Source organism: Macaca thibetana, chromosome 2 (genome assembly GCF_024542745.1).
Source record: "Macaca thibetana thibetana isolate TM-01 chromosome 2, ASM2454274v1, whole genome shotgun sequence".
Lineage (NCBI taxonomy): Eukaryota > Metazoa > Chordata > Mammalia > Primates > Cercopithecidae > Macaca > Macaca thibetana.
In genome coordinates, this window is record NC_065579.1 from 99622491 (window position 1) to 99644272 (window position 21782).

The window sequence follows — 21782 nt, forward strand, 5'->3', positions numbered from 1 at the left end:
TGGGGGATATCAGCCCTTCCACTGTTGTGATCTGGGGTAGGGTCTAACCTTGAGGTAGCAGCTACACGTGTTAGTGGACCCTTGGCTTCTGCACCAGGTGCACCAGCTCGGCCCTCTACCTGAATTAATGGTGGAAATATAATACTTGGCTGCAGCCAGTTTCCGTGGAGTGCTCTCTGTTCCTTTTCTGGGGGGCTAGCCTGCTGGGAATCAGTCTGGAACGTGTTAACCCTTACCTCTTGATATTGGTCAAAATGACAGGTGGGAGATGTGATTTGTTACATGAAATGTTTGAATCTGATTGGAGTTTTACTCTTAAATTCTGATCATCTCTTTGTAGTAGTTATAATCAAATAACTTAAACTTCTATGTTTAATAAAGAGATTAGGCCCAAGGCAAGCAGCTGAATAAATATAGCTGCACAAGACCACACCTCTCTAAATTTGCCTTTTCCCCATCTCCTGATTGTGTCATCACATTCATTCTTTCTATAAGATTGGTGGTTATGAAAAATGAGTGAGGGAAGGGGAGCTATTTGTGTTAAACTGAAAGATGGTTAGAAAGAAAAATTGCTATTAGAAAGATGTAGTGTATAACAAGTAAAATGAAATGAAAAAAAAGGGAAAGTTTGAATGTAATGCATAATTTTACAATGAAAGTTTGACTTTTACCTCATTAAGAAGTGAAAAGCCCTTGTGTCAACATCATCAGACTAATGTAACTTAATAGATTCTGAAAACAAACTCTTAAGGAGCCGTTTAATTCTGAGTGAGGACAGTAAAATTAGCTTTTTTTCCCCCTTTTGGTTTAGATGATCATTTATTGACTTCCAAACGTTTCGATGTTGTAGCTTATTGATTTTGTGACATCTCATCCTTAAGCATACAGTTTTTAAAAATGCTAAATGAATCAAAAGAAATTGTTTTAATAATTGGGGAGATAGCATAAGGGGCATTGTGTGTGATCCCCTGGCAGCCCCCTATCAGGGTTTGAATCAAGGAATGGCAAAGCAGAGCGAGCACTCAGTGAGTGAGCGAGAGCCTGGGCTGCAATGCTGGCTCTGCCCCAGGAAACCTGCGTGATCCAGGCCACATCATTTAACGTTTTGGATTCTGGGGCTCCTTACATTGTTTATCTCACAGAATTGTTTTGAAAATCAAATGAGAAAATGTGTGACTGAATGCATTTTACAAACGGAAGTGGTACATAAATAAAAGATACATGAAGATCAGAACGCGGTGTGTCTATCAGGAACTGAGACTGTGACGGGAATGCTCGTGGATTTTGAAGCATTTATAATCGATCTCACTCTGGTATTAGATTTACTTGAAATCCACTCAAATAAGTTTTTCAAAATGGAATGTCTTGTCATCAACATAATTATTATTTAAAAAATAATTTCCATTTAATGAGCATTTAACCATGTGCCAGGCACTGTCTTTCAGTTGTTTATCTCATTTAATCCTGAAACAACCCAGCGGGTAGATATTATTATCCTCATTTTTGGAGTAAGAAAACTGAGGCTCAGAAAGAGGTTTAGGCAATTTGCCAAGACATGGCAGAGCCAGGATTCAAAATCAAATGTGTGTTTGATTCCTGAGCTCATGCTTTTTTACCCAGAAACCTTCTTTTGTCTCACCTTTGATTTATAGATAGCAAACTAATCCCAAAAGGCAAAGGAGTTTGCCCAAGACATCACGGCTAGTGACAAAGCTAGGACCAGAGCTAGGGCTCCGGACTTCTATTGAGGTGCTCCTTTTACTCTTTCCTTCTCTAGGCTCAGCCACAGCTTCAGAGCGTGATCTATAAAGAGGCAGAAGTCATTTTTCTTCTAAAGTCAGAACTTGACAAAAATAATAGGACCCACTTATAAAAGCCATCCTTTCCCCATCACTTAAAATCTTAATCTCTTTTAAAGGCTTAAATTCTTACACTTTTATATAATTATGAAAATTTCCCTTTCAATCAGATTCTTGCTCAATTATAACAGAAACTCCCATCATTCCTTCTCTCTTTTCCACCCCCAGATGATAGAACTCATTTCATTGTCACAGAGGAAAATGACTTAATTCATGCAGAAAAGCAAAAGGCAGAGACAGGCAATAAGCTGAATACCTTTCTGCAATAAACAAAAATCTTCATGCATATTAAAGACTTTAGAAAACAATACTTTTCTATGTATCTTTTATGAACTCAGATTTGGATTTTGGCTTAGCTAGTATATAATTATTCATTTGATTTTGCTATTAATTTAATCTTTATTGAACACATGTAAAAAAAGAGATGTTAGTGAAGAAATTACAGGTGGAAAATATTTGGGGCAGGATTGTTAAATATATAACAAACATTAGTATAATAAAAATAATTTTATGTAAAAAATTTCAAATGAAAAACTAGAAACAGCTTAGATCAAGGATTTTACTGTTTTTCTAAGCTCCCAAAGAACTCTTAACAGCTATTTTCCCATATTCCTAAAAATTTCTGAAGAATAAGCCATAGGCCTAATTCATTGTAAGGAGTAAGGCATGAATTGAGTGGATAGTTTTCTTCTGATTCTGCACTAAGTAAAAGAATGGGGTCTTGTACCTCCTTGGAGGGACTTGCTCATAAGCTGAGAGGGTTATTTGCCACTCACTTTCTTAAAGACAGTTATTAAGTTCCTGAGTTCTCACCAACCCCTGAATCTCAGGTCCTCTCTCACATTTCTGTGATTTTCCTAAGAGTTATAAATCTGCAGTTTCTAATTAAAGTGTGTGACCAATGTGTTGCTTTCCATCCTGTTTGTATAAATCCATTGTAGTTGTCATTTCAGCAGTTCCAGATGATTTTCTAATTTGTATATGATCCAGATTTCTTAATTGTTCTTTTTTTCCCATCTCTTCCTTCAGGCAGCTTAACACTCCTTGGTAATTTCTAGAGGATGGGCAGCACAAAGAAAAGTTCTATTCTAGTTTTTGTGGGGTTTTTTTTTGCCACTTGCTAATGGTTCCGTTAAAGGTTTGTTTAACTTCTTTGCTGAAGGAAGTTTAAGAACTCCTTGGCAAGAATCTGATTTCTGGTTTCTTCTGCTCTACTGATTATATTTGGTTTATGTGCATTATTAGTCATGCGAACACTCAGCAAACAATATTTAAAAACCCCCTCCCACATATGTACACAAAAGAAGGGTTATGAATATTCTGTTTTGTGTTTGTTTGCATTACTTTGGGGGAAGCAAATTGTTAAAGAACTTGAGTAAAGTTCTAGGAAGGGAATAAGGCCAGGAAGAAAAAAACAGAAGGCAGGAATAAATAAAACAAAAGCAGAAGTTCTGACCCTCAGTGACAAAACAGAATCAGTCACCCAGTTACCTGTTGCTCTTCCTTTCTCCCCAGCCCCTCCACCCCTGACCCCGTCATGAGATGATTTAAACTTGGGTGTGGGGAACCCTCCTATTACTTGGGTAGGATTTGTGAAGTTTGCTGGATAAAAGGTGCTCCATAGGGGCCAGTTATTAGGCTTTTGGAGCACGAAGGCCAACAAACATTTATCCAACATTTTATGAAACTCCTGCTGGTACTGGGGGCAGGTGTGGAGAAGGAGGTGACTAAAGCACAGTTCTTACCCTTGAACAGTAGGTCCCCCCAGTAGGAGTCCATTCAAGGACTACCATCTTTGTTCACCTTACCCATTCATGTGCACACTAATGACAACATTCATCATTTTACCAGGGGAAGAATTAAGACGCCAGAAGTCAGTGATCTAATAAGGACTCACTGGCCTGTGTTCCTTCCGTTCAGATACATGTACAGTTTCTCATGACGAAGCTGCTTCTTTGGAAGCTGGAGAGTTACATAACCCTGGTCTGAGGCTGCTTATTTATCATCCCTGGAGAACAACAACCTTCTCCTTTGTTAAAAAGATCTTCTCATTACCTTCCCATTTCAACATTTTTGTTGAAAGACAGGCTGTCAATACAATGGGGAAACTCAGGACCCAAATTGGTACCTTAGGATCCTGTTGTTACTGCTAAACCTACGTCAGAATGCAGCTATAGAGAATTTAGGAAGAGACTCCATTTTTAGAGATGTTACATCTATGTGATTCAACTGTTGCTTCTTTGAATTATATGGATATATGTATGTGTTAGAGCTTCCTTCGGAAAAACAGTTCTTTAAGGCCCTAGATGGAAGCTGTCTTAAAAGAGAAGTGTTGTTTTGTTTTGTTTTTAATGGAGTAGCCATTCTTTTATTCCTTTACTTTCCTAATAATCTTGCTTTCACATTCCTCTACAGACTTGCGCTGAATTCTTTCTTGCACGAGATCGAAGAACCCTCTCTTGGGGTCTGCATTGGGACCGCTTTTCTTTCTTTTTTTTTTTCCCCATAGGTTATTGGGGTACAGGTGGTATTTGGTTACATGAGTAAGTTCTTTAGTGGTGATTTGTGAGATTTTGGTGCACCCATCACCCGAGCAGTATAGGCTGTACCCTATTTGTAGTCTTTTATCCCTCGCCCCCTTCCACCATTCCCCCCAAGTCCACAAAGTCCATTGTATCATTCTTATGCCTTTGCGTCCTCATAGCTTAGCTCACACATATCAGTGAGAACATAAGATGTTTGGTTTTCCATTCCTGAGTTACTTCACTTAGAATAGTAGTCTCCAATCTCACCCAGGTCACTGCAAATACTGTTAATTCATTCCTTTTAAAAAAATAAGTTCTTAAAAGAGAAAAAAAATAAGATGTATGGGTAATTAACACTTAGAGGTTGTTTGGCATTATTTTGGACATTTGTTAACTTGAACCAGAGCTTTGAATTTTGCTTTTTGACATTTTAATTGATTTACATTCTGGGAACAGTCTTTTTAAAAGGAAACTTTTAAAATGTTAAATTATTACTTTGCGTAAAATGCCAAAATATTATGTATACATGTGGAGTTCCCAGAAAATGCTTAATAAATACTCATTGTCGTTCTTTCCTAGAAATCAAAGCCAAAATATTACGTGCTTTCCATGTTCCCTTATCCTTCTGGTAAGCTGCACATGGGCCATGTGCGTGTCTACACCATCAGCGACACCATAGCACGGTTCCAGAAGATGAGAGGGATGCAGGTAAGAACAGGTACCTGCTGGAGCAGCCCTTGTCTGCCCCACGCAGGGTCAGCATATAGTAATATGTGTTCAAGACAAATGAAGAAAACCAACTTTAGTTAAGTTTAGGACAGCTTTGAAGATGGACATGAAAAGCTCAGTGTTTCCTTTTATGAATTAGAAGATACTATAATAAAGCATCTAGGTTAATTGGGGGGCAGCTATGAGTTGAGTGTTGTGCTGGGGTGGAGAGTGGGTGGGAATGGGGTGAAAGGTAGATACAAATGTGGGTAACACTGATAATCTTCCCAGGAGATGCTCACCCATGAGTAGAGAATCATTGTATAAGGAACTGAGGTCAATAGTACAAATACATATCAGTGCTATGAGTGGCAGGTGAGACTGCAAGATATTTCTTTCCATTCTATTTGTTTTTTTTCCATATTCTTTGAGCATGTATTTCTTTTCGGTTTTTTTTTTTTTTTGAGATGGAGTCTCTCTCTGTCACCCAGGCTGGAGTGCAGTGGTACAGTCTCAGCTCACTGCAACCTCTGCCTTCCGGGTTCAGGCCATTCTCCTGCCTCAGCCTCCCGAGTAGCTGGGACTACAGGTGCCCACCACCACGCCCGGCTAATTTTTTGTAGTTTTAGTAGAAACGGGGTTTCACCATGTTAGCCAGGATGGTCTCGATCTCCTGACCTTGTGATCTGCCCACCTCGGCCTCCCAAAGTGCTGTGATTACAGGCATGAGCCACTGTGCCCAGCAGACCATGGATTTTTTTTCTAATGGAAAAAAATAATTTTTTTAAGAAAAGGTATTTGGGGAGTAACAACTCTGGGGAGTTGGGGAAAGTGCTACTAAAGAAGGAATATCTGGGCCAGGCACCTGGCTTATGCCTCTAATTCCAGTGCTTTGGGAGGCCCAGGCAGGAGGATTACTTGAGCCCAGGAGTTCGAGACCAACCTGGGCAATGTAGCGAAACCCCATCTCCGCAAAAAATACAAAAAATTAGCCCAGCGTGGTGGCACACACCTGTAGTCCCAGCTACTCAGGAGGCTGAGGTGGGAGAATCACTTGAACCTGGGAGGTCAAGGCTGCAGTGAGTTGTAATTGTGCCTCTATACTCCAGCCTGGGCAACAGAGTGAGACCCTATTAAAAAAAAAAAAACTGATATGGGCCTTGAAAGATGAGGTGAAATTTATTGTGAGAGAGGAGGACAAACACCCTTCCTTGGCTGATGTGGGCCATTCCTCTTTACCCCATTGCCTGCTTTTTTAAAAAATTTTTTTGAGACAGGGTCTCATTTTGTCACCCCAGCTGGAGTGCTGTGGTTGCAATCACAGTTCACTGCAGCCTCGACATCCCAGGCTCAACTTCTGACTCTGTCTCCAAAGTAGCTGGGACTATAGGTGCACACCACCATGCTCAGCTAATTTTTTATATTTTTTGTAGAGATGGGGTTTCACCACGTTGTCCAGGTATGTATTGAACTTCTGGGCTCAAGCAGTCCACCCACTTCAGCCTCCTAAGGTGCTAGGATTATAGATGTGAGCTACTGCACCTAGCCCAGAGCCTAATCTTTACTAGCAATCTTTAGTAACACATCATCTTTAAGATGGGTGTTGGATAATCCTAATGTCTTCTTTAACCACCTATGAAATTGGCAGTATTGAAGAAGGGCTGAGAGCATGGCCCATTGAACCAGACTGCTAGGATTCAAATGCCAGCTCTTAACACTTACAAGCTGTGTGGCCTTTGAGTAGTTAATTAATTAACCTCTTCAACACCTTGTTTCCTCTCATCTATAAAATAGGAATAAAATAGTACCTGCCCCATTGGCCTGTTACAAGGATTCAAAGAGGGTGACTATGAAACACTTAGATAGCCAGCACACAGTATGTAACCAATAAGTATTAGCAATTGCCAGCAGTGGGCAGGAACCTGCTCACACCAGCTCCTGAGAGTCAACTATGTATATCTCTGCCCAATGTTGTGTTTATTAGTCACCTTGGTAGCTTGAAATCTGCCATTGAGGGAGTATTTACACCATGGCAATCAGCAAACCTACAAATCATGGCCTTTTCCTCCAGGGAGCCAATTGTTAATTAAACATTTACTGGAACCCCAGTGGCCATTGCTACTGTGAACTTGTCAGGGCCTATACAAATGATATCTGCTGCCTCTCAGTTCTTTATATTTTCTTTTAGCAAGGTAAGTGCATCCATTGTCATAACTGGTTTGAAATTTTATGCTGAGCTGACATTGGCTGCAAGAAGTATTCCTAAAAGAGGGTCACGTTGTAATGTCTTTGTCAGTTGAAGAGTTCAATAACTTTATACTACCAAATTCAGAGATTTATGTTCCACTTTAAGATGGCTGAGGGTGTTTGTCTCTCTGGTTTTTATCAGATGTTATTTTTCCCAGATACTGCTTTTCATTATTTCTGCTCTGTTTATTAGAAAGAGGTGGGACAGGCCGGGCGTGGTGGCTCATGCCTGTAATCCCAGTAATTTGGGATGCCAAGATGGGCAGATCACCTAAGGTCAGGAGTTTGAGACCAGCCTGACCAACATGGGGAAACCTCATCTCTACTAAAAATACAAAATTAGCCTAGTGTGGTAGCCCGTGCTTGTAATCTGAGCTACTCAGGAGGCTGAGGCAGGAGAATCGCTTGAACCTGGGAGGCAGAGGTTGCGGTAAGCCAAGATTGCACCATTGCACTCCAGCCTGGGCAAAAAGAGTGAAACTCCGTCTCCAAAAAAAAAAAAAAGAAAGAAAAAGAAAGAGGTGGGACAGAATGAATTGACTCTTTGCCTAAAGTACAGTTGTTTTTTTTATTTTGTGTATTTTTTTTGAGACGGAGTCTCGCTCTGTCGCCCAGGCTGGAGTGCAGTGGTGCGATCTCAGCTCGCTGCAAGCTCTGCCTCCCAGGTTCACGTCATTCTCCTGCCTCAGCCTCCCGAGTAGCTGGGACTACAGGTGCCCACCATCATGACCGGCTAATTTTTTGTATTTTTAGTAGAGACGGGGTTTCACCATGTTAGCCAGGATGGTCTCGGTCTCCTGACCTCGTGACCCACCCGCCTCAGCCTCCCAAAGTGCTGGGATTACAGATGTGAGCCACCATGCCTGGCTAAAGTACAATTCTTTATCTCACTGGGATAAAGAATCTAGTTGTGATTCTTTAACTAGATTTGTCTGAATTTTTTTTTTAGCTTATGCCAACTTATTTCGAACAATTAGTGAGTGCAGGCAAATTGCCGACAGTTAAGTTTTTTTTTTTTTTTTGAGGTGGAGCTTCGCTCTTGTTGCCCAGGCTGGAGTGCAATGGTGTGATCTCGTCTCACTGCAACCTCTGTCTCCTGGGTTCAAGCAATTCTCCTGCCTCAGCCTCCCAAGTAGCTGAAATTACAGGCACCCGTCACCACACTCAGCTAATTTTTGTATTTTAGTAGAGATGGGGTTTCATCACATTGGTCAGGCTGGTCTCAAACTCCTGACCTCAGGTGATCCGCCCGCCTTGGGACAGTTAAGCTTTTACAGCAAAACTGTACATTTATGATAGGGTACAGGGAAGCCTGTTAGCAAAACAGGTGGTTGAGGGCGTTGTAGGTGGGATTCTAATTTCCTTGGATGGGATGAGATGTTACAGAGGAGGCTCAAGGCAGAGCCCCAGGCCCAGGGGAACTGGTACCCTTGCAGGCAGCTCAGACCCAAAAGACAAGGAGTCCTCCTACCATATCTAAAGCCTAAGGTCAGGCTAGACCCAGAAATTGAACAACCTGGATTTGAACCTACCAGTTTCTAGCCAAGTGACTCTGCAGCGTCATTTAATGTCTCTGTATCCCACTTTCTTAATCTTTAACATAGGGATAACAATACTTTATTCCTCACAGGGTTATGAGGATTAGATGAGCTAGTGCTTGTATCTGGCACATAATAATCCCACAAGTGATAGCTGTAATTATTATTTATACTGATCTGATTCCTCAGAGCTGCTTAGGAAGGTGATTTGTCACCATTTAATAAATGAATCCTGCAATTCATAATATCCATCCTGTGGCTTGATTTGCTTCTTATGGTTGAAACCACTATTTGTTATTTGGTTGATGGTTTCTTAGTCTGTGTGATCAGCAGATACCTAAGGTTGTCTTTTTGTTTCACAGTTTCAGTTGCTGTGTTTAAGATGACAAGCCCTCTTTTCAGGCTGTTCTCTAGGTTCTCCTGAAATTAATTTCTTATTAATTTTCATAATTCATATTTAAGTCACAGCATCTCAGATACAACCACCAAATCTGGTGAAAACTTGTCTGGCCATTTTTAAGTGATGTGGCAAAAGAGAAACAGAAATCTTTGTTTCATTGTCAGTAATGTGAAAGAAAGTCTGTTGAGCTTCCTTGTCATTTTAAAATCTTTCCTGCCTAATGTCAGGCTTGGTCCCTGAGGTTGAATAGACTTGGACTCAAGTTAACTTTAACGATCCTCACTCTAAGCAGGGAAGGAATATCTAATCCGGGACTGCCAAACTGGGTCTGCCACATGTATTGATTAATTCAGTCAGTAAATAATCATTGAGCACCAGCTTTATTCTTGAATGGAGATATATGAAATAGTTCTAAGGCACACTAAGAACAGTATTATCTCTGCCTCCCAGGTTCAAGTGATTCTTCTGCCTCAGCCTCTCGAGTAGCTGGGATTACAGGTACACGCCACCACACTTGGCTAATTTTTGTATTTTTAGTAGAGACAGGGTTTCACCATGTTGGCCAGGCTGGTCTAGAACTCCTGACCTCAGGTGATCCGCCTGCCTCGGCCTCTCAAAGTGCTAAGATTACAGGTGTGAGCCACTGTGCCCAGCCAGTCCTTGCTATTTTTCAAAGTCCATTTAAATTCTTTCTTCTACCATAAACCCATCCCTCAATTCTCCAGTTCACATTTGTTATGAAATAATTTAGCACTTATAGTCAGAACCACAAACTAGGGAAGTCTATATGTCATCCACATGTTGTTTTATCTGCCCAATAATATAAGCTTCTCAGCAGCAGGGAAGGTCTTTCTAACTTCTTTTGTGTTAGCAGGTCAAGTTTTTTTTTTTCTTCTTCTTTTTTTTCTTTATACAAGATGGGGTCTCGCTATGTGGACCAGGCTGGTCTTGAACTCCTGGCCTCAAGCAATCTTCCCATCTTGACCTCCCAAAGCACTAGGATTACAGGCATGAGCCACCACACCCAATCATCATGTCAAGTTTTTAATGGTCAAATGTAACTAATATGTTTTTAGGTCTACAACCTATAAGGTCCTTTGTTCCCAAGGAGTTTATAATCTGATAAGCCTCAACTGTTTGTGAGTTGATTGATTCAATGGATGTTTTTAAAAGCATACAACTCCTTTATTTAAGTCTGGACTAAGTGTTCATTGTGCATCTATAGCGCAGAATAATATTTCTCAAACTTTAGAACTCACATATCCCAGTGACAAAATCCTTGGGCTCAAGATTGGTAAATATTGAATTAAAAGTTAAACTGTCATTCTAGGTGATTACTTGACATTTAGATGATTATAAATACAAAGGCAACCCCAGACACCCAATTCATGTGCTAGTTCTTGGTGATCAGATTTACCTATCAGGAAAAATTAGACCATGCTGCTGTAATAAAAAATCCCCAAATCTCAGTGGCTTAAAACAACAACATTTCATTTCTTGCTTTTGCTACATGCCTAGCAGGAGGGCTCAGTTCAAGGTAGTCAGGACCTGGATGATGGCTGTTCTTACCTCAGTGAGTGCCTCCCCATCTCTGTGGCTGGGAGAAGGGGGTATAGTGAATCCCCACTGGCTCTTAAATCTTCCACTTGGACTCAACTCACTTCCACTGACATGGCCACATCCAACCTCAAAGAGGGTAAAGAATATTCCCACCATGTGCCAGGATGGTGAGGAGGACCAAAATGTTTGTGAACAGCTCCAGTGACCCCCACCTAAGGTGATCTAGATGACCCAGAATATTCTTATCTTGGGTAATCTTTTTAAAAATTATTGATGTAAAAGTATACATTTAGAAACCATCAGGGAGACTAGCAGACCTCTCAATTGGAGCCTGTGGAATTTGAGAAACATTGCCCAGAGCATGAAGTTGTTGCCATCAAGTTTAGCATCCAACCATTTATGCTCTGTAAACATTTCTCTGTGTGTCCGTGATTCTTAAACCTTAGGGTGCGTAATGATCCCCTGAGGAGTATGCTAAAAAGGCAGGTTGCGATATAGTCCAGGGTGAGGCTCAGGAATTGGTATTTAAATAAGCATTTCAGGTAGTTCTGATGTAAGTGCTCTCCCAGATTTGGCACTTAGATGAATGGGATTGGATGCTCCACAGAGCCAAATGGACATGGTTCTCTAGGTTCAAAAATATATCCATTGAAATGAGAAGAATGCTAAAGGTCACAAGCAGCTGAGCAGACACACACAGATTAGATGTGGACTGTGTATGTGGAGGGGCAGGTGGTTTGGGGGTGATGAATCAATTAGGAAGCAGGGGGTTCGTCAAAGCAGTGATGATGTCTGCCCTACCCACATCATGGATTTGTTGTGAGGTTTGTGTATGAGATGATCACTGAGAAAACCCTCTAAAAACAATATGCAATTTTCAAGTGTAACCCAATTAATAGTAGCAATAAAAAGAGAGTCCTGAGGTTTGGATGTTTGAGCAGGGGCCATTTGAAGCCAGAGATAAATTATTCTCTTTCAGTAATCAGAAAAGGCTGTACTGCCAATCGGTTTCTTCTTAAACTCATAGAATGCCTGATGACATATTTAAAACTTAGCTCCATATGGTGATTTTGTTGTGTTTTCATATGTTGTATGCACAGATGGCTGGAAAATAAAATTCCCCACCTCCCACCTCGGCTGGTCTCCCTAGCACCTTCTGGTCCAGAAGCCGGGTGATAAAAGCATCAAGGTGCCAAGTCCCCCTCACAGAGTTGGGCTTGGACTAATTTGTCTCAGGCAAAAAGCCACCAGGCATTGCCCAAGTAGAGGAGTTTTCTGCTTGGGCCTTTTTGCTATTCACTGCGGAGGAGGAAGAAAATTGAGGCTATGTGTCTGGCAGCTGCATAATCATAATGTAATTATCCACAAATATCAGGAAGCAAGGGAAGTTCTTAGCTAGTAAACGGTAATGTACATTCCATCAGTTTTCAGTTTGCCAGTCAGTCAACAAGTGTTTATGAAGTGCCCGGAGAGTGCATAGCATGGCATTTAGTTTTCAAATTTGCAAATCTCTGTAGCATCTGAAAGTAGATAGTGAATTTCCAGGGCCTGTTGTCTCAGATGTCCTTCGAAGGAGAGAACGAACTGCTGGTCCAGTGCCTTGATTGGAAACTGGCTGATTTATCTGCCTGACACATCCCTCCACGTTCCCAGAGGAGGTCTCCTGCTTTGGGCCTAGGTACTGTCATTTGGTTTTTATAATCTGAAGTATTCACTTGATTTTTATCCCCAATCTGTAATAATGGTGAGTTATTACACTTGCTAAACAAAATTAAATATTGTGTTTCTCATTTCTTGGAAATAAGAAGTGTTGAACATACTCCAAAGACACCACGACACCCTAAAAATAGCAGTTTTTGGAGAAGCAGTAACCATAGTTGCTCTCAATTAGAAGCTGAATTGGTTTCAAATATAAAATTTTGTTTTGATGAAAGGGAGAGAAATCTGGTAATCTCTAGGGAACTGGTTGGCCCTTTCATAGTAACAGTTACACTGCTTCCCTCTCTACTGGGAAGGCAGATGACCAGCTGCCTGGGCTTCCTTCTCTTCCATCTCCAAACTCTACTCAGTCTTACTTCTTGTGTCGGATGACAACTGTCTCTTGCCTCTTTAAAAATAATTCCTTCTTTTAAAAAATATATTTTAAAATTATACATAAATGTCCATATTCCCCCTATAAGAAAAAGAAATACAACATAGATAAGGCTGTAGTCCCCTTTGGGCACCCATTTCTGCATCAGGCCCTCACACCAGGCAATAACCTCTGGCATTTTCCAGGTTATATGCCTTTAGAGCCTTCTCTGTATGTTATATGGAACTGTGTTTTCTCCTGCCTCCCTTTCTTCTACTTCTTCTAGTTTGCTTGCTGTCCATCCTGCCTGCCAACTCCGAGACACAAGGCTCACCCTGGAGCAGGGCAGGGGAGGGCAGAAGGCCCCGCCAGGGTGTGCCATGGCCATGTGATTGCCGGGCCTCGCCCCCTGGCCAGGGCTCTGACCCCTGTGCTTTTGTCATCAGTAACTCCTGGTCTTCCATAGTAATAGCTGGCCCCCACTTCTCTCTGATCTCAGAGTGAGGCAGGTGATGCAGTCCTGTTAGTGTTCTTGTGCTGGTCCTTGACCAGTTTGCTGTTAGATCCATCCCTTGCTTTTTGTATGGCAGAAGGGCTGACTCCTGCAGGTCAGGTTCCCAAGCTGGCCCCCTCCTGGTTTTCAACAATAGGAAATCCTGGTAACATTGGAGGACAGGAGAAAGGGAGAGGCCAGAAAATTTCTCTCTCTCTTTATCTCTCTCTCTCTCTCTGCCCTGGTTTGGTCTTCACTAATCTAGTTCCATCTGGGCAGTCCAGCCTGTTTGAGCTTCTGCAGCTGAGATCAGCCTTTGGGCTTTCTTACTTTGTCTCTGCAGTCCAGAGATTGTGGTAATGTCCTACCCTTCCAAATTGCTAGGTAGATTCACCCATTTCCTTGGCTTCCCACTCAACTTTAAATACATAGAGTATTTGTTATATGAACCAGGTGGAAATGATGCTTTTTCAGACTTTGGAAGTTTATTTTATGGATTTCCAAGTTATAGCTACTGGCACTTTTTCTTGATTCCATCTCTGAGTAGTATTACATTTATTATTTCAAAATTATCATTAGTCTTCTGCCACCCTCTGTGATGTCATATTCCTATCTTTCCAAATTGACATGATATATATTTCAAAGTATATTTTCAGTAGATGTTTTTAAAAATAAAATATGTGGAAAAAATGTTCTGAAGCTGCAGAATGCACTCATGTCCAAGAAGTTAACTTCTAGAAAGTTGAGAGGGTTCAGGTGGGCTCAAGCATATAAATAGAGATGCCAATAATTTATTTTTATTTTTATTTTTTTAGGGAAATTGCCTAGCTAGCACATGTGAGCTGTAAGTTCAGTTCAGTTCAGTTACTTTTTCAACTGTGGATGGATTAAAATAAGTTACGGTGATAGAAAGAAAGGAATTGAAATTTTAAAACCTAAAAGGAGAGTTTGGAGTTCTTCCCAGTGAATGGACAGTCTTGGCCATAGAGAAATCAAGGGCATGAAAGTGCACCATGTATCTAGAGGTATTTGATCCGAACAGTGCACGAGACATGTACAAGGCTTGCAAAGGAAGCACCGGACCCATTGTCTTTCACGTAAATAGGCCATAACAACTTGACCAAAAAATAGAAGCTGCTCTCTGTGGGGGAAGAGACAAGCTTCAGTAGTTTGTAATCCTGTTGTAGGTCTTCACTTTGTTTCCCCCTTGACAGTGGTGAATCATCTTATAGAACAAAAGTGAGTTTTGCACTTGGTCACTGGGCTGTGGGAAACCCAGGGTATGGAAACAAAGAGACTCTTTCCAATTTTGTGGAAATTTGGCTCACAGAAACATTAATTCCAATGCTCTGGCTCATGGTGGGAAGAACAATTCTGACTTCAAGATGCAAAAAGGCCTTCCCACAATCTGATTCTGTTAATCTCTCTAGGGCAGACATTTGCTTTTTGTTAATTTTTGGTAAGAATCTGAAATATTAAGAAACTTTAAGATTTTTCTAACTTTATTTTCATAGACAGCTTAGATAACATGTAAGCTAAGAATATCTTTCCATGTTAATTCTATCTGAAAACAAAAATAGAAATGAATAAGTATATTATGTAAATCTAGGCTGGTTTTTGTGACAGTCTCTGTATTGCCTTTATTTAAAAATATGGACGGCACCTAACAGAATGTTAATAGGCAGAAACATTGAATTGGTGCCATTTTGGCAGTTCTGACAAAGAAACCAAGTGGTAATTAAGTTTCTCCCCTTTCTTGTGGAACAGTTACACAACAGTTACATTATTCTGCCAGTGACACAGCCCTAGGAGAATTTAAAGCACAGCTGGAAGCTGCTCAGGTGTTGTCCTTGGAAGTATTGCAGAACTTTCTAGTAATACTGCCCATATTCCCAGCAATGGGTTCTTTCTTTTTTTTTTTTTTTTTTTTTTTGCTATTGAAATTTAAATAGAAAAAGAGAAAGAATTGCAGAACTTGGTAGCAAATAGGGAAGAATGTTTGTCATCTATGGATCAAGCAATATTGAAGTGAAAATTGTAGCCTAAACAGTGTTTTTGTTTATGATTCTTGTCTACCATGGACTGAAAACCCAGCTTAGACCAGCTTAAGCAAAAAGGGAGCCTTTTTTTTTTTTTTTTTTTTTACAGATCCTGAAACTCACAGAATCAAAGGAAATGTAGGAGCTGGGCCCACTGGGTATTGGGACTAGGTCCTTGAAGTACACCAATTTCCCCAGTCTCTCTCCATTTCCTATTTCTGCTTCTCTCCACGTGCCAGCTTTATTTTCTCAGACATTTCTACAAGCTGGGGGGCAGAGCCACCTGAAGCCTTTATGGCTTCTGATCAAGGAGAAAAGAGAGTCCTCTTCTCCTCCAGCATTCTGCTTTACTCCATACAAGCCTAGAGCTGTCTTGGGAAGGATTCAGGCACTTGCCTCTCTCTGTAGCGAGGGGGATGGGTTTTTAAGATTGGCAGTTTGCACTAACACTGTATTAAGTTGGACGCAGAGCAGTTTCCTAGAAGGGGAAGATGCTGTTTGAGAGGGTGAAACACTTTGGGCCTGCCACATTTAGTAAGAGGAAAAGAGACCTCAAGTCTCGACTGGATTGGGATATGTCCAGTCAGTTTCGTAAAACTGCATAGAATAGATATACTAAGGGAATGTTAGAATTTTTAGAAAAGACATATATGCACTGCGGGGGTTTAACCCCCAGACCCTGACCTAGCAACAAATGAATAACCTACACTGACACAGATATTATGCCTGTCAGTCTGGCTGAGCATCTGGGCCACTTACAGACTCCAAGGAGAGTGCTGTAAAGACTTGCAGCCGAGGTCCTGACTCACTGGCCCTGCTAGCATTTATTCAGCATACATTTAATGACAAAGGCTTTGAATAAACACCACTATAGGATAATTGACCTGGTTGCCAATACCCGGAGTAGAGAGCAATTATGCACCCGAGGTTGATCAAAGGTTGGTCTTAGGACCACATGAGTAAACAAGCTATTTAGATAAACTATTCTACATTCCTTTATATCTACTTTTAAGCCATTTACTCAAGGATTAGGCTGCTTTCAGCCATAGCCCTATCCTGAGACTTTTGCAAAACCTTCCAGCCTTCCAAGAAGATTTGTATCTATATCCTATAACTTCATCTTAAAGTTTTTCCCACCAGCCTGACTGAACTCCCACAATGCATACGTACATATTTTGTACAGATGTCCCTGATATAGTGTTAAATGAAAAAAGCCCATAAAATAATGTGTATAATCATTTCTATTTCCTTTCTCTTTTTAAAATAATCTTTTTAACTTTTAAAAAAAAATTTTATTTTAGGTTTGGGAGTATATGTGCCAGTTATATAGGTATAGTCATGCCAGAGTTTATACCTAGATTATTTTGTGACCCAGGTACTAAGCCTAGTACCCAATAGTTATTTTTTCTGCTCCTCTCCCTCCTCCCACCCACCACCCTCAGGTAGGCCCCAGTGTCTGTTGTTCCCCTTTGTGTCCGTATGTTCTTATCATTTAGCTCCCACTTGTAAGTGAGAACATGTGGTATTTGTTTTTTGGCCTGCATTAGATTGCTGAGGATAATGGCCTCTAGCTCCATCCATGTTGCTGCAGAGGACATGATCTTGTTCTTTTTTTATGGCTGCATAGTATTCTATGCTGTAAATGTACCACATTTTCTTTATCCAGTCTACCATTGATGGGCATTTAGGTTGAGTCCAAGTCTTTGCTATTGTGAATAGCGCTGCAGTGAACATACGTGTGGATGTGTCTGTATAACAGAACAATTTATAATCCTTTGGGTGTATACCCAGTAATGGGATTGCTGGGTCAAATGGTAATTCTGTTTTCAGCTTTTTGAAGAATCCCTACACTAGTTTCCACAATGGTTGAACCAATTTATGCTCCCACCAAGAGTGTGTAAGCATTCCCCTTTCTCTGCAAAGGTTCTATTTTCATGAAAACAAATAAGCAGGCTCCTATGTATGTGTACATATGTTTGTATATATGTATTTGAGTGGGGAGATAGATGTGGAAGGAAACAAAGGCTGGCGTTATTGGTCACATCATTAACGAGTAGTGACCAGGAGTTAAAAATCAACTTTGCCTTTATCACTGTATTGTGCCATTTCATTTGTTAAATTAAGCTTCTATTATGTTTGTAATTTGAAAAAAACATCAACTTATATAAAAAGAAAAGCAGCCTATTCTGACTGACCTCAGGATGGGTGTGGATGCAGGAATTGAAGATAGTAGCTTGGGATCATCCCAGCCTGGAAATCCAAGGTGTCCCAGATTCCCAAGACTGGGAAATGCAGCATAGGATGTGGCAAGCCAGCCTCCCCTGGGGCAACAGCAAGCTTGAGAGGTCCACAGGACTGCTTGTTCACTAAGCACATATCCCTTCCAGAAAGCAGTTGTGAGTGGGTCACATCCACCACCACCTTCAATATGGCAACGTCTACTGTAGGGCAGAGTCTTTGCCTGGGGCAATTGGAAGCAGGCCCCGTCCTTCCAGTGCGCAGATGGTTGCCTTCTGCTGATGGACTGCTTCTGGTCCAATCAGCTGTGGCAAGAACAGCCGGGCGGCTTTTAATCGAAGCACCTGATGTCAATCATTAATTATTCAGGAAAGAAGAACTGCTGGGCCTCTTTTACTGAAAAGGGGGCCAAGTACTTGACTGGCCCTTTGAGCCTGCGTGGTCTGTTTGGTTTGGGTAAGAACTTCCAATGCCTAGCACCAACTTTCTGCAGAGGCTTGTCAGAAGTAACACACCCTGAGGAATGTACATGTATGTGTGAGGATCTGTGTGAGATTCAGGTATTAATATCTTCCATCCTCTTGTCAGAAAGCAACTATATTAAATGTGGCCAAAGAGATGGAGGCTGAAATTGTGGCAAGGTAATCAGTGATGTGCAATGCTGTGAGATGCTCAAGGTCAAGAAAGCAGACAGCCGCAGCGGCCACAGCAGCAAGTGCTGCCGTTTATTGGGTGCCTGTGCTGTGCTGGGCACCATGCTAGATGCGCCACGGACATCATGAACATATCATGCTCCATAATTCAAGGTGGCTGCTTTCAGTCACCACTTACAGTTGAGACTCGGAATAAGTAATGTGCCTCAGGCTCCACTGATAGTAAATGGGCAGAGTTGGATTTAGGACCTTTACCCTCAACAGGCTCCTGGAGAACAAGCCTTTGTTAGCATTTCCTGTGCACTAGCCAAAGGAGTAAGAGCAGCTCTATTTTAGAGAGAGGGTCTCAGTTCTTTAGATGGAATTGTTTCATCAGACTACTAAAAAACAACTTAAAAATATTAATGTGCATAATGGAAGTATGCCTTTAAGGTAAGTGACTCCAACCACTGGAAGGGGTATGCCTGTTCTCTTATTGCTGCCTTCTAAGACAGGTGCTTAGGAGAGAATAGATCTGGTGACTGGGATTGCAAGATGCACCTAGGTTGGGACACTCTGAAGTGTAAGTGCTTATGGGACCTGAGGCAGAGGTGGCCAGTGGGTAGTACTAGTGTGCACCTTGGAGAGTCCTTGAGCTGGACATAAAGATGGAGGAGAACTCCAGGTGCTCATATGCAGGTGGAAGTGTGGTTTGCTGCAGTCTTTCTGGGAATGTCATTTGGCTGTATATGTCAAACGTCTTAAAATTCTTCATACCCTTTTACCCTGTAGTTGCACTTCTAGAAATTTTTCTAAAGGAAATGTTAAGTGTATATACAGATTTATGCCCAAGAATGTTCATCCTGGCCTTTTTTATAATGGTGAAAAATGGAAATAACTTTTAGGAAAACAAATATAGCTGGCCAAAGCAGTCACTAACAGAATGCATTGATAGCATGTACAGTGAAAAAACAGGAGATAAAAATACATATATAAATCATATATTCTCAATTTTTAAACATTGGATACAGATTTACCACATGTAACTGGTATGTATGGCTGTATGGTAGAATAACAGGTGAGTCTTATTTTCTTCTGTTTTTCTCTACTTACCAAATTATGGTGAATATATAATTATGGAAGAAAACAAGACCTATTTCTTTAGTTGAAAATGTCCCATTCTAATATGCGTGTGTGGTGAAGTGGTGCCAGTAAGTGCCTCTGTGTATTCGTCATTATTTTAAGGAAATGTGTGTGAACATAAGCCCAGCTTCTCTGCATGATCAAAAAGCAAAGTAAGGGACCAGGGGCAGTGGCTTATGCCTGTAATCCTGGCACTTTGGGAGGCAGAAGGATAGCTTGCATCCAGGAGTTAGAGGTTACAGTGAGCTGATTGTGGCGCCACTGCACTCCAGCCTGGGCAACCAAACAAGACCCTGTCTCTTAAAAAAAAAGGCAGCAAAATAAAAACTTACCCAGGTTGACAGCCCATGAACTTGATAGGACAAAAGAGGGTCAACTGGAATGGGCTGTTTTCTGTAATAGAAATATCAGAGTCTTCTTGGTCAGTCCTTCCCCACAGGCAGGCTTCGGAAAGAAGTGGCGTCTGTGATTTTGTGGCTGGATTTAGTTTCAGAGAATGGCAGGGGACTGAATTTTGTAAACAGGGTGTCTTTCCTGATAGGATCAGGGAGCCTGGCTTCCTGAGACTGTCCCCTGATGCCACAGCAGATGTGTCAAACCATTTTTCCTGCTCCTGGCACATAGTTAGTTTGAGAGAACTTGATAGTGAAGCTGCCGGCTCAGCTGCAACTGGCCACTCATTTGCAGACAAGAATGCCTTACTGGTCTGTGCTTGCTTAAGGTAATTGCTTCTAGGCTACTCACTCCTGCTGGGCCACAGTTGCTTGAACAGTCAAATAAGGGGTTGGGGGTAGAGGATATACCTCAAAAGCTTCTTTGTCTTGAAGATTTGTGATTCCTTGTTCTTTGGAGAATGAAAATATCTTCTAGAAGGTGATTGGAGAGCAGTACTCTTTAGAAATAATAATACTAGTGGCCTTATATACAGCAGTTTACTGCGTGGCAGGCACCATTTTCGGCACTTTTCTTTTCTTTTTTTTTTTTTTTTTTTTTGAGACGGAGTCTTGCTCTGTCGCCCAGGCTGGAGTGTGGAGCACAGTGGCACGATCTTGGCTCACTGCAAGCTCCGCCTCCCAGATTCATGCCATTCTCCTGCCTCAGCCTCCTGAGTAACTGCGACTACAGGCATGTGCCACCACGTCCGGCTAATTTTTTTTGTATTTTTAGTAGAGACAGGGTTTCACCGTGTTAGCCAGGATGGTCTCGATCTCCTGACCTCATGATCCGCCTGCCTTGGCCTCCCAAAGTGCTGGGATTACAGGCGTGAGCCACCGTGCGCAGCCTGCTTTTCTTAAATTAACTCATTTAATCTTCACAGTAATCCAGTGAGGTAGTTATGCTATCATCCCCATTTTACAGATGATGAAACTGAGGAGAAAAGAGGAACCTACACATGGAACATTTCTTATACCAAAAGCATAGCTAGTGGTTTGCAATTAATTTTTAAATATTGGCTATTTTAGGCCAGGCTCAGTGACCACTCCTGTAATCCCAGCACTTTGGGAGACCAAGGCAGGCAGATCACTTGAGGCCAGGAGTTCGAGACCAGCCTGGCCAACACGGTGGAACCCCCATCTCTACTGAAAATACAAAAATTAGCCAGGCGTGGTGGTGTGTGCCTGTAATCCCAGCTACTAGGGAGGCTCAGGCAGGAGGATCACTTGAACCTGGGAGGCAGAGGTTATAGTGAGCTGAGATTGTGCCATTGCACTCCAGCCTGGGCAACAGAGCAAGACTCCGTCTAAAATATGTATATATTTATATATATAAATTTAGTGTAAATGCTGTATAGGGCTTGGTCCAAAACCTTACTTTTATCTGGTCTCAAAAGTAATTCTCTGGAATACCTTTTCTGCTGTGTTCCTGTGTATTTTTCTTAGTTTTCATCTATCTGGCTGTTTGAGTAGGGTGGGGGTTTCCCTTTCTTGCTGGTAGGGAAGAAAGGGATGAACTTCAGTAGCTGGGCATGGTGGCACACACCTGTAATCCCAGCTACTTGGGAGGCTGAGGTGGGAGAATTGCTTGAACCCAGGAGACACTTCAACCTGGGTGACAGAGCGAGACATTGTCTTGGGGGGGGAAAAAAAGAAAGCGATGAACTTCAGGAAGAAATGGGTAGTGGGCCATTCAAAAGAGTGTTGCCTCAATCAGGGGAGAGAGAGATAGAAGAAAGAAGCGTGAAACTCTCGTGTCTGGAGCAAAATGGAGCAGGGTGCTGAATGATGTACATTAAAGAGGGACTGTGTGCTGGATTCAGGCAAGCCTGAGAAAGGGACAGGCCCGGGCCACTGAGGAGGGTTGGGATGGACTTTCTTAGGTCTGGGTAGAG

At 41.6% G+C, this 21782-nt stretch overlaps 2 protein-coding genes across 3 annotated transcripts in view; one reads left to right on the forward strand and one right to left on the reverse strand.

Annotated features, from left to right (window-relative positions):
* KIAA1143 (KIAA1143 ortholog) overlaps positions 1-21782 on the reverse strand; it is a 940736-nt gene that overhangs the window by 658086 nt on the left and 260868 nt on the right. The window lies entirely within an intron of this gene.
* The window catches only part of LARS2 (leucyl-tRNA synthetase 2, mitochondrial), a 162097-nt gene that overhangs the window by 6486 nt on the left and 133829 nt on the right, over positions 1-21782 (forward strand). For both annotated transcript variants that reach the window (XM_050780506.1, XM_050780507.1), the window contains one exon: positions 4964-5092. In XM_050780506.1, coding sequence (XP_050636463.1) covers positions 4964-5092 — 129 coding nt within the window. The remainder of the gene's footprint in view (positions 1-4963; positions 5093-21782) is intronic.